Source organism: Pan troglodytes, chromosome 14 (assembly GCF_028858775.2).
Source record: "Pan troglodytes isolate AG18354 chromosome 14, NHGRI_mPanTro3-v2.0_pri, whole genome shotgun sequence".
NCBI classification, from domain to species: domain Eukaryota; kingdom Metazoa; phylum Chordata; class Mammalia; order Primates; family Hominidae; genus Pan; species Pan troglodytes.
In genome coordinates this window covers 23,719,954-23,739,326 of record NC_072412.2, presented here as the reverse complement: position 1 = coordinate 23,739,326, position 19,373 = coordinate 23,719,954, and the positions used below count along the sequence as shown (strand labels likewise).

General features: G+C 38.6%; 1 protein-coding gene across 18 annotated transcripts in view; it reads right to left on the bottom strand.

Moving 5' to 3' along the window:
• Nucleotides 1–19,373, bottom strand: part of LOC104001782 (putative coiled-coil domain-containing protein 144B) — a 30,691-nt gene that overhangs the window by 456 nt on the left and 10,862 nt on the right. For 2 of the 18 annotated variants that reach the window (XM_063791959.1, XM_063791960.1), the window contains 8 exons: nucleotides 11,973–12,062; nucleotides 8,905–11,049; nucleotides 7,922–7,950; nucleotides 7,755–7,827; nucleotides 5,997–6,254; nucleotides 3,336–3,393; nucleotides 2,839–2,951; nucleotides 931–1,030 (listed from right to left, as the gene is read on the bottom strand). In XM_063791959.1, the coding sequence (XP_063648029.1) occupies nucleotides 10,966–11,049; nucleotides 11,973–12,062 (174 nt within the window). In that variant the 3' untranslated portion in view covers nucleotides 931–1,030; nucleotides 2,839–2,951; nucleotides 3,336–3,393; ... (2 more) ...; nucleotides 7,922–7,950; nucleotides 8,905–10,965. Of the gene's footprint in view, nucleotides 1–930; nucleotides 1,031–2,702; nucleotides 2,952–3,335; nucleotides 3,454–5,996; nucleotides 6,255–7,754; nucleotides 7,828–7,921; nucleotides 11,822–11,972; nucleotides 12,063–19,373 lie in introns of those variants that run through there. The other 16 variants (XM_063791963.1, XM_063791966.1, XM_063791961.1 and 13 more) reach the window with 16 other exon arrangements.

The following is a 19,373-nucleotide window of genomic DNA, read 5'->3' as shown; positions in this document are numbered from 1 at the left end:
GGACTACATTTTACCAGTTTAAATGAGTAACAAAGGATTAGCACTTACAAAACCACTTAATTTTTTTAAGCCGTGGCTAAAAATATTAGCATGTAAATTATGCTAAGTTGCCAGAGAGGAAATAATTTCCTGCAATATATACATAAAGATGATTATAACTAGCCTCTCATCTTAGTTTTTTTTCTTCCTTGAGTTTATGGAATACCTTGCTAAATTACAGGAGGTACTCTCTTTTAACTTTTTATATTGAAATATGGAATGTAAACCAAAAAATTGAAATGACTTATAACAAAACTTATTTTTAAAAGCAACCGCAACCAAATGCAGATAAAATATATAGCTATCTGGATCTTTCTGACAAGCTTAAATTCCATAAATGGGGACAATCTGATATATTTCAAGTTTTTTCATTAAAAAAATCCACCTACCTCGTATTAATTTTAATAGTGTCTGTGCTCTAATACTACATATATGATGATCTCAAATACAACACATTTTTAGGTATTTTCTTTGAAAATTTTTTTCCCTTTTAAGTGGTAGCACTTGTTTATCATTAAAAATTCGTAACAAAGCCATTCTAATTTAGGGTTTTCTTCTAGTATTTCATTACATAGATCAATTTTCTGACAATAAGAACTCAATTTCTCAAAGATACATTATAATGCAGCTGAAATTATACATTATACTCTCTACATGGCTGAGTCCCTACCAGCCCCTGTATCATACTTCTGCTCTTCGAATCCAATCCCCAGGAACCTAGCAACTTCGTGGGAAGGAATTGTTTCCTTCAACCCAAATGCTCTTGCCAATAAATATACTTTATCCAAGAATATTTTCACTCCCTCAGTATAGCCCTAAATAGCTATTTTAATAATTTCTACAATCTAGAAATGAAGAGAGTACAAGAACAATATCTAAGAGGGGTCTTACCTCAACTATCCCCCAAAAAACAAATTAAGTTTCTTTTTCTTCTCTTTCTCTTTAATAGAATGTAATTTTACAATGGTGGGTTTGGAAAATAACTATACATCTGTGGGTATAAAAAAATCAGAAATAACATTTCCAACTAACAGCAGTTAACTTAGAGCTTTACTTTTAGTACTCATATCTTTCACCACATAGCTATAAATAAATTTAAAGATCTAGGAAATGTTAGCATTATCTGGCTACTAGAAAGGTAGCATTATAATGTAGGTTTCACTTGGTTATACACACTAGTGATACACCAGAAAATCTGCTGCCACTTTCCATCAATGTAACTTGATTAGTTATGACAGTTTTAACTTCCCAACAACCCAACTGCGTGATAATGATTAATAGCTCTACAAAACAAGTATGATGAAGTCTCACATTGAATGAAGACTGAAGATAAAATTAGATAAACTGGACTTTAGGAGAGTAAGTGCTAAAATGTAAATACGTCCTCTGGTGAATAAAATGTCACAAAAATTTTTAATTCTCCTCAATTCCTAACTAAATAAGGACTCTAAAGGCATATTCTTATATTTCTTCTCATAAAATTGCAGAGTATCTCTATACCATCAGAAACGGTTTTAAGTTTTACACTATTTTAAAGTTTAGTTTTGATGTTAGTGTCACTCTAATAATGATAATGGCCTTTTAAACTGCCTATAATCTATAATAATCTTATTCCTAAAATCCTTAAAATTACATGGATTATATTAAATACCATCCCAAAATTTACTCTAAAAAAGACATAAATATTGGACCACTTGGACATCATTATACTCAATTATGCTTCATAGTTTGGAATGTAGACACTCTTGGTTCATTAATTATTTCACGTATCCACTGTAGTAATTTCACAATTAAGTTCTTTATGGGCAAGGGCCATGTTTCTTGCTTCCTGCATATACCAGAAGTATTCACTAACTACTTGGTAAAAAGTGATCAAGTAAACAGCAATATATGACTCTACATCATCTGATTAGTAGTATTGAAAAACTGGCAACAGAAGTTTAAGAAAAAAAGCTGATCATGGAAAATGTTCATTCCACACATGACTTCTTTTAAGTTTCATTTGATAGACTATACATGCTAAGAACATACTTGATTTTGTAAATGGGTGTGCATGTTAAGAATATTGTTTGCCATGGTAGTGTAATCTTTAAAATAATATGTACATTTAAGTTATATAAAGATTTTTAGCTTCATAACACCTTTCGTAGGACAATTTAATGTGGGACAGCTTTTGTGGGACAATTAATTTAATAAAATTTAATTCCGTATCCAACTTTTAAATGTATGACATTTCAAATTTCAAATTTAGTAAGGCCTACGATATGCCACACTTGTTTTTCCTTCAGGTTATTTACTTGGCATTATTTCCCTTGCAACTTGGCTATACGAGCAAATCCAAACTAAAGTTGCTAATATACTTTCTTAAAAGCTTAGTTAACTCTAAAACATGCATTGGCAACACACATGTAATTCCCTTGACGAGTCATAGTCTACAAAACTCAGTGCACTTCTGTGCACAATACTGCAGGTTAAAGGAAAAAAGTTCAATATTCATTAAAGTGAAGGAAAACAGCTTCAAAGTTACACAAAAAGCTAGTTTAAGATAGAAATGTATAAAATGCTCTCTAAAATCCTAAAAACACAACTCAGAAACTATCAATTTCCAACTTGGAAACTATCAATTTCCAGTGTTCAATTAGGACAGGCAAGGTGGCTCACACCTGTAATATCAGCACTTTGGGAAGCTAACGCCAGCAAACTGCTTGAGCCCAGGAGCTCAAGACCAGCCTGGGCAACATAGTGAAATCCTGTCTCTACTAAAAATACAAAAAATAAGCCAGGTATGGTGGCGCGTGCCTGTATTCCCAGCTACTTGGTAAGATGGAAGGATCTCTTGAGCCCTGGAAGTCGAGGTTTCAGGGAGCAGAGATTGCACCACTGTACTCCAGCATGCACAACAGAGTGAGGTCCTGCCAACAACAACAACAAAAAAAGCCAATTAGAAGGCATAAATTTGATTTTAAAACTGCAAAAACAGAGCTGTATTACACCATGCAATGACTACACTCCTTTCAGGCTGTGTTACAACCTGGTTTATATGTTTCTTTCATTAAGCTTATGAATGTATAACAAATCTTTTAGCCTTCAAACAAAAGCAAAATGAGAATTTTCTTCCCAGGCATATTTTTTAATATAATAGTATTGCATTCCAGTTTAATGGATGTAAGAGATTTCACCTTTAGAAATGTTGGTTCCGTATTTTAGTTTCTTACTGATATGTAGATACCACAAACAGCATAAACAGTCCCCCCAAAAATGATAAATTACAAAAGCCTTTTGCTTCAAATCCCTACCTCCTATGTTTATTGCTTCATGGGGACCCATATCACCCATTCTCATTTCCTGTTCTCTCTGTAAGTAAATATAGTTGTCACAGTCAACCTATTGATCTTATGACTTTACATTTCCCATCTAAAATCAAAAAGAAAAGAGTGAATTGGGACATCATTTTCCATTAAAAATTTTGAAAATTTTCCATCATCATATACTTAATAGGAATGCTGAAAAGAAACTTCAGTCTCCCAGGCTTAATATACTACAAGTGCTTAATGCACCCAGTTTATATTGCAAGATTAGATTACCAATGAATCAGATTATATAAAATATACCACAGATTATTTTTAATGCTTTTATTCCAATAGATGAAAGACACATGCCTAGATTCAAGCAAAGGAAAATCTAGTAATAATAACCACCGGGCCCAATTATTTTCTCCTCCCAGGTCACTGAAGTCTTAAAATAGAAATGACTGTTACCAAGTTCATATTGAAATGCATGCAAACACATAACACAAATAGCTTTAGGGAATTATGCTAAAAATAAGGTTATAGGCAATCTTCATTGTCTAAATATTATAATTCATTCATGTATTTTTATTCAACTACTCAAGCATTATTTCATCCAGGGACTATAGATAGCCCATACAAGCAATTACTGAAAGCTGGACATAACATTGCTTTCTTTAACTGCACAGTAACTGTATTTGAAAACCTCAATAAAAGTATTACACAGTTAACTATAAAACAGAAATATTCAAAACATCTGAAATTTCATTACAGAAACTGCTTCCTAAAAACTCTTAATTTACCAACAATAGTGACGAAGAATTAACTTCAATGAAATCTCTAAGTGAAATTACTCAAGATAACATGAAAATTGCAATTTTCCCTTTGGCTTGATGAGCATTTCCAATCACAGAAAACTGTGTAATTAGTAATAGTGAATTTAAATGTTCTACATTATTTTAGCATTTTCTTTTTTTGAGACATAGAACCTAAATAGCATGTGGTGATTCCTAGACAATCCTTAAAGCTTCTTTTGAGATAAACATGAGAGGTCTTTATCAATAAAGAATTTTGACTGTGACCTAAAAAAGAATATTGATTGTGGCCATTAAGATTGCATTCACTCAAAATCCAGTGTGGGTGACAGTGAGAGCCTGTCTTAAAAAAATTTTCAGCCGGGTGAGGTGGCTCAAGCCGCTAAATTTTGTATTTTTAGTAGAGATGGAGTTTCACCATGTTAACCAGGCTGATCTTGAACTCCTGACCTCAGGTGATCTGCCTGCCTCAGCATCCCAAAATGCTGGGATTACAGGCATGAGCCACCGCTCCCGGTCCAGTAGTGCCATTCTTAACAACACATTATGCCTATAATCAATGATTTCCAGAATTACTGTAACTGTTTATACTTTACCAGTGTACATCCTGTTCTCGATATCAGAAATGTTTTCCTCTACTATTCTAACCATTTCTTTTTCATCACTCACATTGCTGTGTGAAGTATTCCTTGATTCTTGCTATCTTTCCTCAGAAAAACAGGCATCTCTTTCCTTGGGGCTGCCTTAGTGCTGCATTGATTTTCCTAGTGTATATTTACCACCTGAAATGTACATTCTTTCTATGCATGTCTATTATCCCCTTTGTCCTAAACTGTATGGGACAATCTTTCAAATCATCTTTTCTTTTGTGTCATTTTTTTGAGACAAGGTCTTGCTCAGTAGCCCAGGCTGGAGCACAGTGGTGCGATCTCAGCTAACTACAATCTCTGCCTCCCAGACTCTAGAGATTCTCCCACCTCAGCCTCTGAGTATCTGGGACCACAAGCACGTGCTGCCATGCTCAACTAATTTTGTATTTTTTCCAGAGACTGGGTTTTGCCGTGTAAAAAAGGAAATGAAACTATTGGGGTGCAAAAATATTTTATGATTTATTACTATATAGATCTGATCGTATACCTTATTAAAGACAATGAATTTAACTGGGACATAAAGTAGAACACATATTAGATGCAGTTATTCAACAGATTATGTGTCCTAGTAAAATTAAAATGTATTTTCATGTTATTTTTAATGACACCACCTTCCTTCAAACTAGTATTCCTAGTAAATTGTTATTCATTAAAACAAGGTGATAAACTGTGTGAACACAGCCGAAAAGACACCATCTAGCAAATTCTCAAGGATACCCATTCATACTGGGAAAGACAATTCTATACTACATAAAGTCACAGAAGTTATTAAAAATAACTTAATTTTGGGGTTTGGAAGGTGCTTTAGGGGCAACATTTTATATAGTTACAACTGATACAAATTCAGAGCTATGGAAATAAAGCAAAGAAACCACATTGTGTTTGAGCAGGCAATCAAACATCTCCCCCCAAGTCCCAAAGTTCTGCATGTAATCCTTGGACTCACATTCAAGTTTATGTTAAATACTAGCCTAAACAAAATTACTCGTCCTTCTCATTCTCTTTCTTATTTTGATGTTGCTTTGGTTAAAGAAAGAACATAAATGCCCTGCTGATAGGTTCTCTGTTTGGTTGTAGCTTGTATAAAGGGGGTGTAAACACAATACACACTTTGCCACAAAATGATTCTTTAAAAGTTACAACTATGGTATTATGAAGCCAAGTACAGCTACACTGGGATTGAATTCTCTATGCTTCTTTATTACCTTTTTTGCTGTCTTTGTTTTCTGGTAGCTGTGACTCACACAGGTCACGGAGAGTGTGATTCCAAAATAGAAATGCAGCTGCAGTGGTCATCTTTTCTTGATCTATTAAGTTCATCTTCCCCAAGTCTGTGGATCCCAACACAGTGTTGGTCATTGGTGGAGACACAAATGGACATAGATCACCAACTTTCAAATTCTCAGATCTTTCATGAAGCTCATTACTGAAGGTCAAACTATTAAAATCCAAAGCTGAAAAAGCTGAAAGTAAAGTTTTCATTATTAGAATGTAAATCATAATACAATTTGACTGACGTGGAGAAATTCCTTCTAAAACAGAAGCAGTCCCATGTCCTCCACTCCCCCAGAAACACACCACTCCTGCATGGCTTATTGTATTCTACATGTCCTGTACTTGCCATTCACTCACATAGGTTTTATTGACGATCATCTTTGACATTTTTATTTTTTAGTGTTACTTCTTTGATTCACTCAGCAATATTATATATTTTGTTTTCCATGAGAGCTTTGTTTATTAATAATAAAGATTCTTCATTAATATCAACTTTCTTTTAATAACAAGACTTATGTTTAACCATTAGACACGTGATGTGTCATAAGATCATGGGTGCTTAATGGGCCAGAGTTACAATGACTATTGGAATGCATGGCGGTGCATGCTTATATTTTAAATTATTCAGCTTCAGTTTCTGATATAGTAAATATCAATAGATACAATCCACTTAAACAAAAGCTCTTTGGGATATGCCATCATTTTTTAACGTTTTTATCTTTTTCTCACCACAAAAGAGAGTTGAATTAAATGTGGTACTGTCATAGCATGAAATACTATAGGAGATGTAAACTCAACTAGAACTACTTCTGAAAATAGCAATGGATCTCTTTGGACAAATCAATGGGTGTGAACAAAACATATCGACTGATCTCAAAACTATAACGCTGAGTAAGCAAAAGAAAGCTGCTGAATAATATGTTTATAATGTACAATCAGTTATATGATTGAAATTTTAGGACAGAAACACCAATTCTACATATGATTTATGGCCATACACATATATGGTAAAATGTATGAAAAGTGCATGACAATGACAAACACCTAATTCAGGGTGTTGGTTACTTCTATGCAATAATTATTAATTGCACAAAAAACCCTAAGCCTATAAAGTTTCAGAATCACTCTTTGAAATGAGTGTGTCTGCCAAATAGCCATGAAAAAAAGATTACTTTCCTCATTTTTGTACTCCAAGATATTCCCTGCACACACACACACACACACACACACACACTAATCAAAACATCCAATTTGCTTCAGATAATCAGTCTAACACTAGGATGAAGTAATTAAACTTCATACAAAATTGACATGTTAGCAAGGAAAGCTTTCCTCTAGGTAAAGATCAGAATTCCAACAAGCATTTCAAACACGGGAAAAAATTGTAGTCTCATAATTCACTTCTGTGAAACCCAAATGAGTATAGGTATTCCCAACTGAGAACTTCAGCGTAGCAATACGTAATACAAGATACATCTAAGTTAGAGCTTACGTTTTAAAAATCTATCTTATGCTTCTAAATATAATGTTTTTCAAACATAGATACCAATGCTAATATCTGCATTATATATATCAAATCTATCCATCAAATTTGAAAAAAAAAAGACAGGAATATGAAGACTGCTAGCATTTAAAATATTTTAATGTGCTTCTTTCCAGAGTTAAATTTGTATTGCAAAAATTTTTACCTGATGTGCATGCTTGTACATCTTTCATTCCGACTGCCTGGTTCGAAACACACTTTTTCATTTCAACCTTAGGCTGAAAGGGTTTTGAGACAAAATGATTAATAAGTAATATATATTTCATATACTATGTGGTTAATAATTAAAGATAAATATAGAAAAGTTATTACCTTCAAGTGATGATATTGCTGAAGAGAATCTGGAAGGCAAAAGGGACATAAAATCAATTATATATAAATATGATAAATCTAACCATACACTCAGAGTTAGTATCAAGCTGAATCTTAGTGCTTTGCTTTAAAAATAATGAGTTTAGATTTAGGGGTGCATTTCTTTTGTCAGGACAACAACATGACAGAAATATCCTGAAGAAAACTAAGAAGATAGGTTGAATAAAACATGCAGTTAACATTTCAAAGGCAAGATTCTGATTCGAATATCTGTAACTGAGAGAAAAGTATGCACGCAACCATGTGTACATGCTGAGAAGGAGAAAAATAATCTTTAACCAGAGGAGCAAGTCATGACCCTGGGCAGATAAATGTCAAAGCTGATGGTAGAATGCTATAGTGTGTCTTTAATGTGACACATCAGAATCATTTACACCATTCTACTACAAGTACCTACTATGTCCTTCAATTGGTCCTAGAATGTAGGAAGCGCACAGTTGTCATGACAGTTCATTTGAATGTTTAATTCATTTCTCATCAGAGAAAGTGTTCGGATCCACACTTTCACAAGTGTGGATTGCTTTGGATCCACACTTACACAAAATAGTTCATAAAAATCTTCATTTTTTTCATACCTACTTGGGCTTACTGATAGGCCTACATTTCTTATATCCCGTAGTTTAGCCATCTTAAATTTTTTGATCCACTCATGCAAGAAGCTATATAAAACATGTCTAAAAATAATGTATAAGAAGCTTTCAACATTGAAATGTTAATAAAAAATGCATTGCTACACAATTATTAGTTACTACTGAGCTTTTATATACCAAAATGGGTGTAATATTTATGTAAAGTAATGCCTTTTGTATTTGAGGAATAAACTTTGTAATTTTTTTTGTTTCCAAACTTAGTTTGTGTTGGCATATCATGTCATCCATGATAAACTTTTACAAAACAGGCATCCTATTTAAAAAACCGGCTACCTTAAAGAAAAAGCAGCCAAAGCTCCTGCATTTAACTTTAGCTCAGTTGATTAACTCATATTGAGAGGTGACAGCATGCTGGCAGTCCTCATAGCTCTCGCTTGCTCTCGGCGCCTCCTCTGCCTGGGTTCCCACTTTGGAAGCACTTGAGGGGCCCTTCGGCCCGCCGCTGCACTGTGGGAGCTCCTTTCTGGGCTGGCCAAGGCCAGAGCCGGCTCCCTCAGCTTGCAGGGAGGTGTGGAGGGAGAGGCGCGAGCGGGAACCGGGGCTGCGCGCGGCGCTTGCGGGCCAGCTGGAGTTCTGGGTGGGCGTGGGCTTGGCGGGCCCGCACTCGGAGCGGCCGGCGGGCCCTACCGGCCCCGGGCAGTGAGGGGCTTAGCACCTGGGCCAGCGGCTGCGGAGGGTGTACTGGGTCCCCCAGCAGTGCCGGCCCACCGGCGCTGCGCTCGATTCCTCGCCGGGCCTTAGCTGCCTTCCCATGGGGCAGGGCTCGGGACTGCAGCCCGCCATGCCTGAGCCTCCCGCCGCCTCCGTGGGTTCCTGTGCAGCCCCAGCATCCCGGACGAATGCCGCCCCCTGCTCCAGGGCGCCCAGTCCCATCCACCGCCCAAGGGCTGAGGAGTGCCAGCGCATGGCGCGGGACTGGCAGGCAGCTCCACCTGCAGCCCCGGTGCGGTATCCACTGGTTGAAGCCAGCTGGGCTCCTGAGTCTGGTGGGGACGTGGAGAGTCTTCATGTCTAGCTCAGGGATTGTAAACACACCAATCAGCACCCTGTGTCTAGCTCAGGGTTTGTGAGTGCACCAATCGACACTCTGTATCTAGCTGCTCTGGTGGGGCCTTGGAGAACCTTTATGTCTAGCTCAGGGACTGTAAATACACCAGTCAGCACTCTGTATCTAGCTCAAGGTTTCTAAACACACCAATCAGCACCCTGTGTTTAGCTCAAGGTTTGTGAATACACCAATCGGCACTCTGTATCTAGCTGCTCTGGTGGGGCCTTGGAGAACCTGTGTGTTGAAACTCTGCATCTAACTAATCTGATGGGGAGGTGGAGAACCTTTGTATCTAGCTCAGGGATTGTAAAGGCACCAATCAGCGCCCTGTCAAAACAGGCCACTCGGCTCTACCAATCAGCAGGGTGTGGGTGGGGCCAGATAAGAGAATAAAAGGCTGCCCCAGCCAACAGTGGCAACCTGCTCAGGTCAGCTTCCACACTGGAAGCTTTGTTCTTTCACTCTTTGCAATAAATCTTGCTACTGCTCACTCTTTGGGTCCACGTTGCTTTTATGAGCTGTAACACTCACCGCGAAGATCTGCAGCTTCACTCCTGAAACCAGCGAGACCACGAGCCCACCGGGAGTAACGAACAACTCCAGACGTGCTGCTTTAAGAGCTGTAACACTCACCGCGAAGGTCTGCAGCTTCACTCCTGAGCCAGCGAAACCACGAACCCACCAGAAGGAAGAAACGCCGAACACATCCGAACATCAGAAGGAACAAACTCCAGATGCGCCACCTTAAGAGCTGTAGCACTCACCGCGAGGGTCCGCAGCTTCATTCTTGAAGTCAGTGAGACCAAGAACCCACCAATTCCGGACACAATATCAATAAAACATGCATCTTTGATGTCTGACAGTTACAGAGAGAAGAAATTAGTTCCTGTGGTTTACCCCCATTCTAGCACTCCCTCCTTCCAGTAATTCCTGGAACAGCAATCACCTAATCTTCTGTTTGAGTGCCACTATACTGCAGTCACCAGAAGTGACAGCTCTCAAGTTTCCCTATTATCAACTCCAAAATTAAGTAGCCAACTTCTTTCTTTCCTCCCTCCTCCTCCACTCACAATCCCTCTTCCTTTGCAAAAGTAATCTCTACATCTGTTGTCCTGGTTCTGACCCTTCTGCCTTCTTTTGATGGACTATTCCCATGACTTCTCTTCTCTTCATTTAGCAGTGGGATCTTCCAGCGATGATTTCTATTTCTTCATCTCTTTCTCCTTCCCCTGTGGCTAGAAACACGCTCAGAAATAAAAGGAAAATCATGCTTTCTCTCGATCCTGTTATGTCTTGAGTGGTGATCCAAGGGCTCTTCTTCCAGATTCCTCTAAAGGCACAGCTATACCCTTGCTAGTCAGAGTGTGGTCCTAGGACAAGAAGGGTTGGCATCACCTGAGATCTTATTAGAAATGCAGAATCGCAGACTTGTGGAATCAGAATCTGCACTAACAAGGTCCTCAGCTGATTTGTTAAAATTTGGGAAGCTCTGGTCTATACTGAGTGTGCTTCCACAGTTAACCTCAACCTGCCCTTTTGGAATCCAGCCTCAAGCTCCACCCTATCACGTCCTCCAAATCTAAGCTGCATTACAAGTCGTAAAGTTACTAATGAACTTTTTATCAGGCTATAGCTTCCTTGATCTTTCCATAACTAATCCTACCCTCTTCTTTCCAATGCTCTTCTTTTGGCCCCTAAGATACTGTCCCATGAAGTAACAAGATTTTATAGCACATTAAATTATAGACATGTAATTTATGCATGGCTGACCATACATTACATTCCTCTATTGCAGATGAAACATAGCTCTGCGTGGTCAGGTACCTCCATCCTTAATGCATTCCCAAAAGTAAGGAAAACAGCAAGAGTGGCAACATTTTGCTTGAATTCTCTGACAAGTTTCGGTACTGGAAGCTCACTTTATATTCTCCTCAAATAATTATCTTACTCTATCGGCCTTCATTGCATATATCTGTTTCTTTTTCCCTCATTTACTCCTGTACTCTCCGCCTTTTCACTCTTCATTCCTTCATTTACTCTTTTCTTCTTCCTTATTTTCTGACTTTCCTCAGGTCTTAGAGTATCTTGAATTGGAGCTAATGATTCAGCTCCTTTAGTGGCACTCTCAATTAAATTGGTTGCTAATGCCTTACAAAATATACAACATATCACTATTTCACTTCTCTTTTTTTGACTATGCACTTAATACCTTATTTTCCTTGGCTACTAGAACATAACAGAGCTCATTTTTTTAAACATTCTGTCAAATTTTTAAATAAAATACAGTTCTTACCTTCTTGTTCTTTATTGTAATTTTTCCTCTTTGACCATCAGCTCCAGTTAAGCGACTATCATATTTCTGTGGAACATTCTCAAAGGTAGTCTGTTGAAATTATAATGAATAATGAGTTTCAGTGAAAAAACAATGAATTTCTCAATATTTCCTAAACATGTTCTGAATTTCCTGATTTAAAAGCAATGAGACCTAGAAGTAAGGAAAGCATGTATTGAAAACCAAAATATTTCAACAGAGAAACTCATATATGCTCTCCAGATCAAGCAAATATTTTAGCTCCATATGGCTACTGACTCTGTAAACTGAACATAGAAAGCCAAAGGAAACATAGTCACAGATACAATATTAGCTCTTGTGTATATTTCAGCGAGGAACTAACTTCAAATACCTAACTCAACTTTGCGTTCACTACCAACAATAAGAGGGCATTTAAAAAAAACACACAATTGGTATAATACTTACAACATTCATATTTAAAATATTTCTAATTACATAAATGATCTTAGTGTTAAAATAAGATACTCGGCATGATAGGTAACTTCAGGGTATGTTACGTTGAGTGTAAGCAGAACATTGTCAAAGCTGCTTTATTTAGGTAAGGAAGGGCTTGGAAAAATCAAAATATTTTTGGTAAAATTTTTACTGACAGGAAAAATAGCAAAATAGTAAGACGCCTTTTCTTTATGCCTTGTTTAAATAAAAGCAAGCAAATATTAGATATAGTATGCCATTCTTTCCCAATTAAGAAATAACTTCAAGACAGTATAGCAAGAGTTAGTAAAAAGGGAAGGAGAAGAACATTTATTATGAAGCATCTAAACAGTCCCAGGTCCTTATTTACACATTCTCTTTTCTACACATTCTAATAATACACATGAGGACGAGGATGTTTACCATACTTCCTGCTTTTTGGATGTTGAGAACAAAATGAAAAACAGATGTGACCCATTGTTCTCTCTGTCCAGAATATCCTCCTTCTAGACTTTCACATGGCTCGCTGCTTCTTGTCCTCTAGTTGGCAGCTTAAATGTCACACTCAGAAAGATCTTCTCTGAGAACACAGTTCTACTCCCATTCCGGCCCCCATCCTAACTACGCACTTCTTCAATGTGCCCTAACCTAACATTCTCTGTTTTCTTTATAGGAAGCATTTATAGTGACTTAGAAGTGTTTGTTCTTTACTTGATTTTCTGCTCTTACTACTCTATCATAAGCCTCATCTTGTACATTCAGTGTCTCACTGCCTAGCACACAGTCAGGAGTCAAGAACAGAAATTCCTCCAAGGTCAAAAACACTTACAATCTCATAGGAAAGGTCTCAAGTGCCAAATCACTAGATTCCCTTAGGATATTCCCAGTCATAGTCTGCTGAAACATAAACCAAAGTAGAAATCGACATGCCTGTTCTAAATTGCTATTTTTTTTCGACACTACTGCCATTTCATTGTTCAGGTTTACAAAAAGAATCTTCAATATTTACTAAATCGCTGAATCCCACCGTGATCATTTTGTCCTACGCTTGTATACACACTTCACAGTTTACAAAAGGATTTCACATTTCTTCCCAAATTTTTTCATTAGACATACTTAGGAGATAATATTTATGAGTGTCATTCTTATGATGTTAACTACAGTAAGCTACATGGAGAAGTGCAGATCTATATGGAGACTTTTGGTCACAGGATAGCCCTAAAAATACTGACTAGAATTTACAATTTTTTGTAAGTATTTCTGTAATAAAGACTTCAATTTTCTTTCTACAAAATAAGACATTCATTCAGGTAAACATGGTCATCTACCACTATGTGAAAGCTGGAACATTATTACTACAGAGAGATAAAAGAGAAAAGAAATGTTTCATCAATATTCCACCAGGAGAAAGCATAGGAAATCAAAATTATAAAGAGTAACATACAACCTGAAAAGATATATTTAATAGAGCGTAGGTTGGGGCTAAAAGAAAGCTTAAGAAATTTTCATCTAAAATCCAAATCTGAGCTTACAGTTAGAGGATATTAGAAAATATACTGTAATCTGCTTTCCTACTGATGACATATTTCTAATTTATTTCCTTCTTATTTATAACATATTTGCATAATTCATGTGAACTTATATCCTAAACATTAATTTAAGCCACATTTTGGAAATGCAATAGATCTTATTATTAGATATCTTGTGCATGTTATACTACCTATAACATTCTATTATATAGAAATTTACTTGTCTGCTCATTTCTTCATGTTCAAAAAGGATTAAAACACTTCTTACATGCAAGGCCTTAGGTACGTTAGGATACACAAGAATATGTTTCGTAACATTCAGTAGCTCACAGTAGTGCAGGATCTTTAAAATGATTATGTAAACAATGAAATACAAAAACTTCTGAAATTTGAAACTTTAAACTACGATACAAAGATGCTCTGTGAATATTTTTTACAACTACAGGGCAAAAAGTGTTTGAAATTAAAGTCTTACCACATGGTTATTAACAGTCTCTGCTTCTGGAGCTGGTTGTTACTTGTGGAAAAACATGTATGCTCAATTAGATGAAGAGTTTTAAATATATTCTTCATAGAATGGCTTAGGAAACACATGGGAATCTCTTTGTAATACAGATTTTGAGACAGAAATTTTAAATTTCTGAATTTCCATGTTAAAAGAAAAACTAGGGGGGTGGAGCCTGTGGGCGACAAGCCACCCAGGTGCTGAGGCAAAAGACCAAGGACACGAGCTGTTCCAGTATAATAAAATATAAAACAAGAAGAGCTATACCAGATATAGATCTTAGATATGATTATATATGAATATCATTAATCATTAGTTGGTAGCAGTTACTCTTTATTCCAATATTATAATAATCCTTGCTCTATAATCATAACCTAGGAAAAGCCAGGCCATACAGAGATAGGAGATGAGGAGACATAGTGAGAAGTGACCAGAAGACAAGAGTGCGAGCCTTCTGTTATGCCCAGACAGGGCCACCAGAGGGCTCCTTGGTCTAGCGGTGATGCCAGCATCTGGGAAGACGCCCGTTGCCAAGTGGACCGTGGTCTAGCGGTAGCATTAGTGTCAAGGAAAAACACCCGCTACTTAGCAGACCGGGAAAGGGAGTCTCCCTTTCCCCGGGCGAGTTTACAGAAGACTCTACTCCTCCACCTCTTGTGGAGGGCCTAACATTAGTCAGGCCCACCCACAGTTATCTGGAGGCCTAACCATCTCCCTGTGATGCTGTGCTTCAGTGGTCACACTCCTAGTCTGCCTTCATGTTCCATCTTGTACACCTGGCTCTGCCATTTAGTTAGCAGTAGCAAATTAGTGAAAGTACTAAAAGTCTCTGATAAGCAGAAATAATAATGTAAGCTGTTTCTCTCATTCTTTCTCTCTCTGCCTTGGCTGCCAGGCAGGGAAGGGCCCCCGTCCAGTGGACATGTGACCCATGTGGCCTTACCTATCATTGGAGATGGCTCACATTCCTTACACTGCCCCTTTGTCTTGTATCCAATAAATATCAATGTAGCCTGGCATTCGGGGCCACTACCGGTCTCTGCGTCTTGGTGTTAGTGGTCCCCCAGGCCCAGCTGTCTTTTCTTTTATCTCTTTGTCTTGTGTCTTTATTTCTACACTCTCTCATCTCCACACACGGGGAGAAACCCACTGACTCTGTGGGGCTGGACCCTACAGAGCCAAGATGGCCAAATAGGAACAGCTCCAGTCTACAGCTCTCAGCATGAGTGATGCAGAAGATGGGTGATTTCTGCATTTCCAACTGAGGTACTGGGTTCATCTTACTGGGGAGTGTTGGAAAGTGGGTGCAGGACAGTGGGTGCAGCGCACCAAGTGTGAGCCAAAGCAGGGCAAGGCATTGCCTCACCCGGGAAGCACAAGAGGTCAGGGAATTCCCTTTCCTAGTCAAAGAAAGGAGTAACAGACGGCACCTGGAAAATCGTGTCACTCCCACCCTAATACTGCACTTTTCCAACGGTCTTAGCAAACAGCACACCAGGAGATCATATCCTTCACCTGGCTCGGAGGGTCCTATGCCCATGGAGCCTCGCTCACTGCTAGCACAGCAGTCTGAGACCAAACTGCAAGGCGGCAGCGAGGCTGGGGGAGAGGTGCCCGCCACTGCCAAGGCTTGAGTAGGTAAACAAAGCAGCCAGGAAGCTCGAACTGGGTGGAACCCACTGCAGCTCAGGGAGGCCTGCCTCCCTGCCTGCGTCTGTAGACTCCACCTCTGGGGGCAGGGCATAGCCAAACAAAAGGCAGCAGAATCCTCTGCAGACTTAAATGTCCCTTTCTGACAGCTTTGAAGAGAGTAGTGGTTCCCCCAGCATGCAGCTGGAGATCTGAGAACGGACAGACTGCCTCCTCAAGTGGGTCCCTGACCCCCGAGTAGCCTAACTGGGAGGCACCCCCCAGTAGGGGCAGACTGACACCTCACACAGCCGGGTACTCCTCTGAGACAAAACTTCCAGAGGAATGATCAGGCAGTAACATTTGCTGTTCACCAATATCTGCTGTTCTGCAGCCTCTGCTGCTGATACTCAGGCAAACAGGTTCTGGAGTGGACCTCCAGCAAACTTCAACAGACCTGCAGCTGAGGGTCCTGACTCTTAGAAGGAAAACTAACAAACAGAAAGGACATCCACACCAAAACCCCATCTGTACGTCACCATCATCAAAGACCAAAGGTAGATAAAACCACAAAGATGAGGAAAAAACAGAGCAGAAAAACTGGAAACTCTAAAAATCAGAGTGCCTCTCCTCCTCCAAAGGAACACAGCTCCTCACCAGCAATGGAACAAAGCTGGACGGAGAATGACTTTGACGAGTTGAGAGAAGAAGGCTTCAGACGATCAAACTACTCCAAGCTAAAGGAGGAAGTTCGAATCCACGGCAAATAAGGTAAAAACGTTGAAAAAAAATTAGACGAATGGCTAACTAGAATAACCAATGCAGAGAAGTCCTTAAAGGACCTGATGGAGCTGAAAACCAAGACATGAGAACTACGTGACGAATGCACAGGCCTCAGCAGCCGATTCGATCAACTGGAAGAAAGGGTATCAGTGATGGAAGATGAAATGAATGAAATGAAGCAAGAAGAGAAGTTTAGAGAAAAAAGAATAAAAAGAAACGAACAAAGCCTCCATGAAATATGGGACTATGTGAAAAGACCAAATCTACATCTAATTGGTGTACCTGAAAGTGACGGGGAGAATGAAACCAAGTTGGAAAACACTCTGCAGGATATTATCCAGGAGAACTTCCCCAATCTTGCAAGGCAGGCCAAAATTCAAATTCAGGAAATACAGAGAACGCCACAAAGATGCTCCTCGAGAAGAGCAACTCCAAGACACATAATTGTCAGATTCAACAAAGTTGAAATGAAGGAAAAAATGTTAAGGGCAGCCAGAGAGAAAGGTCGGGTTACCCACAAAGGGAAGCCCCTCAGACTAACAGTTGATCTCTAGGCAGAAACTCTACAAGCCAGAAGAGAGTGGGGGCCAATATTCAACATTCTGAAAGAAAAGAATATTCAACCCAGAATTTCATATCCAGCCAAACTAAGCTTCAGAAGTGAAGGAGAAATAAAATACTTTACAGACAAGCAAATGCTGAGAGATTTTGTCACCACCAGGCCTGCCCTAAAAGAGCTCCTGAAGGAAGCACTAAACATGGAAAGGAACAACCGGTACCAGCCACTGCAAAAACATGCCAAATTGTAAAGACCATCGAGGCTAGGAAGAAACTGCATCAACTAATGAGCAAAATAACCAGCTAACATCATAACAACAGGATCAAATTCACACATAACAATATTAACCTTTAATGTAAATGGGCTAAATGCTCCAATTAAAAGACACAGACTGGCAAATTGGATAAAGAGTCAAGACCCATCAGTGTGCTGTGTTCAGGAAACCCATCTCACATGCAGAGACACACATAGGCTCAAAATAAAGGGATGGAGGAAGATCTACCAAGCAAATGGAAAACAAAAAAAGGCAGGGGTTGCCATCCTAGTCTCTGATAAAACAGACTTTAAACCAACAAAGATCCAAAGAGACAAAGAAGGCCATTACATGATGGTAAAGGGATCAATTCAACAAGAAGAGCTAACTATCCTAAATATATATGCAGCCAATACAGGAGCACCCAGATTCATAAAGCAAGCCTTAAAGACCTACAAAGAGACTTAGATTCCCACACAATAATAATGGGAGACTTTAACACCCCACTGTCAACATTAGACAGATCAACGAGACAGAAAGTTAACAAGGATATCCAGGAATTGAACTCAGCTCTGCACCAAGCAGACCTAATAGACATCTGACATCTACAGAACTCTCCACCCCAAATCAACAGAATATACATTCTTCTCAGCACCACACTGCACTTATTCCAAAATTGACCACATAGTTGGAAGTAATGCACTCCTCAGAAATTATAACGAACTGTCTCTCAGACCACAGTGCAATCAAACTAGAACTCAGGATTAAGAAACTCACTCAAAACTGCTCAATTATGTGGAAACTGAACAACCTGCTCCTGAATGACTACTGGGCACGTAATGAAATGAAGGCAGAGATAAAGATGTTCTTTAAAACCAAGGAGAACAAAGACACAACATACCAGAATCTCTGGGACACATTCAAAGCAGTGTGTAGAGGGAAATTTATAGCACTAAATGCCCATAAGAGAAAGCAGGAAAGATCTAAAATTGACACCCTAACATCACAATTAAAAGAACTAGAGAAGCAAGAGCAAACACATTCAAAAGCTAGCAGAAGGCAAGAAATAACTAAGATCAGAGCAGAACTGAAGGAAATAGAGACACAAAAAATCCTTCAAAAAATCAATAAATCCAGGAGCTGGTTTTTTGAAACGATCAACAAAATTGATAGACCGCTAGCAAGACTAATAAAGAAGAATAGAGAGAAGAATCAAACAGACGCAATAAAAAATGATAAAGGGGATATCACCACCGATCCCACAGAAATACAAACTACCATCAGAGAATGCTATAAACACCTCTGCTCAAACAAACTAGAAAATCTAGAAGAAATGGATAAATTCGACACATACACCCTCCCAAGGCTAAACCAGGAAGAAGTTGAATCTCTGAATAGATCAATAGCAGGCTCTGAAATTGAGGCAATAATTAATAGCTTACCAACCAAAAAAAGTCCAGGACCAGATGGATTCACAGCCGAATTCTACCAGAGGTACAAGGAGGAGCTGGTACCATTCCTTCTGAAACTATTCCAATCAATAGAAAAAGAGGGAATCCTCCCTAACTCATTTTATGAGGCCAGCATCATCCTCATACCAAAGCCTGGCAGAGACACAACAAAAAAAGAGAATTTTAGACCAATATCCCCGATGAACATCAATGCAAAA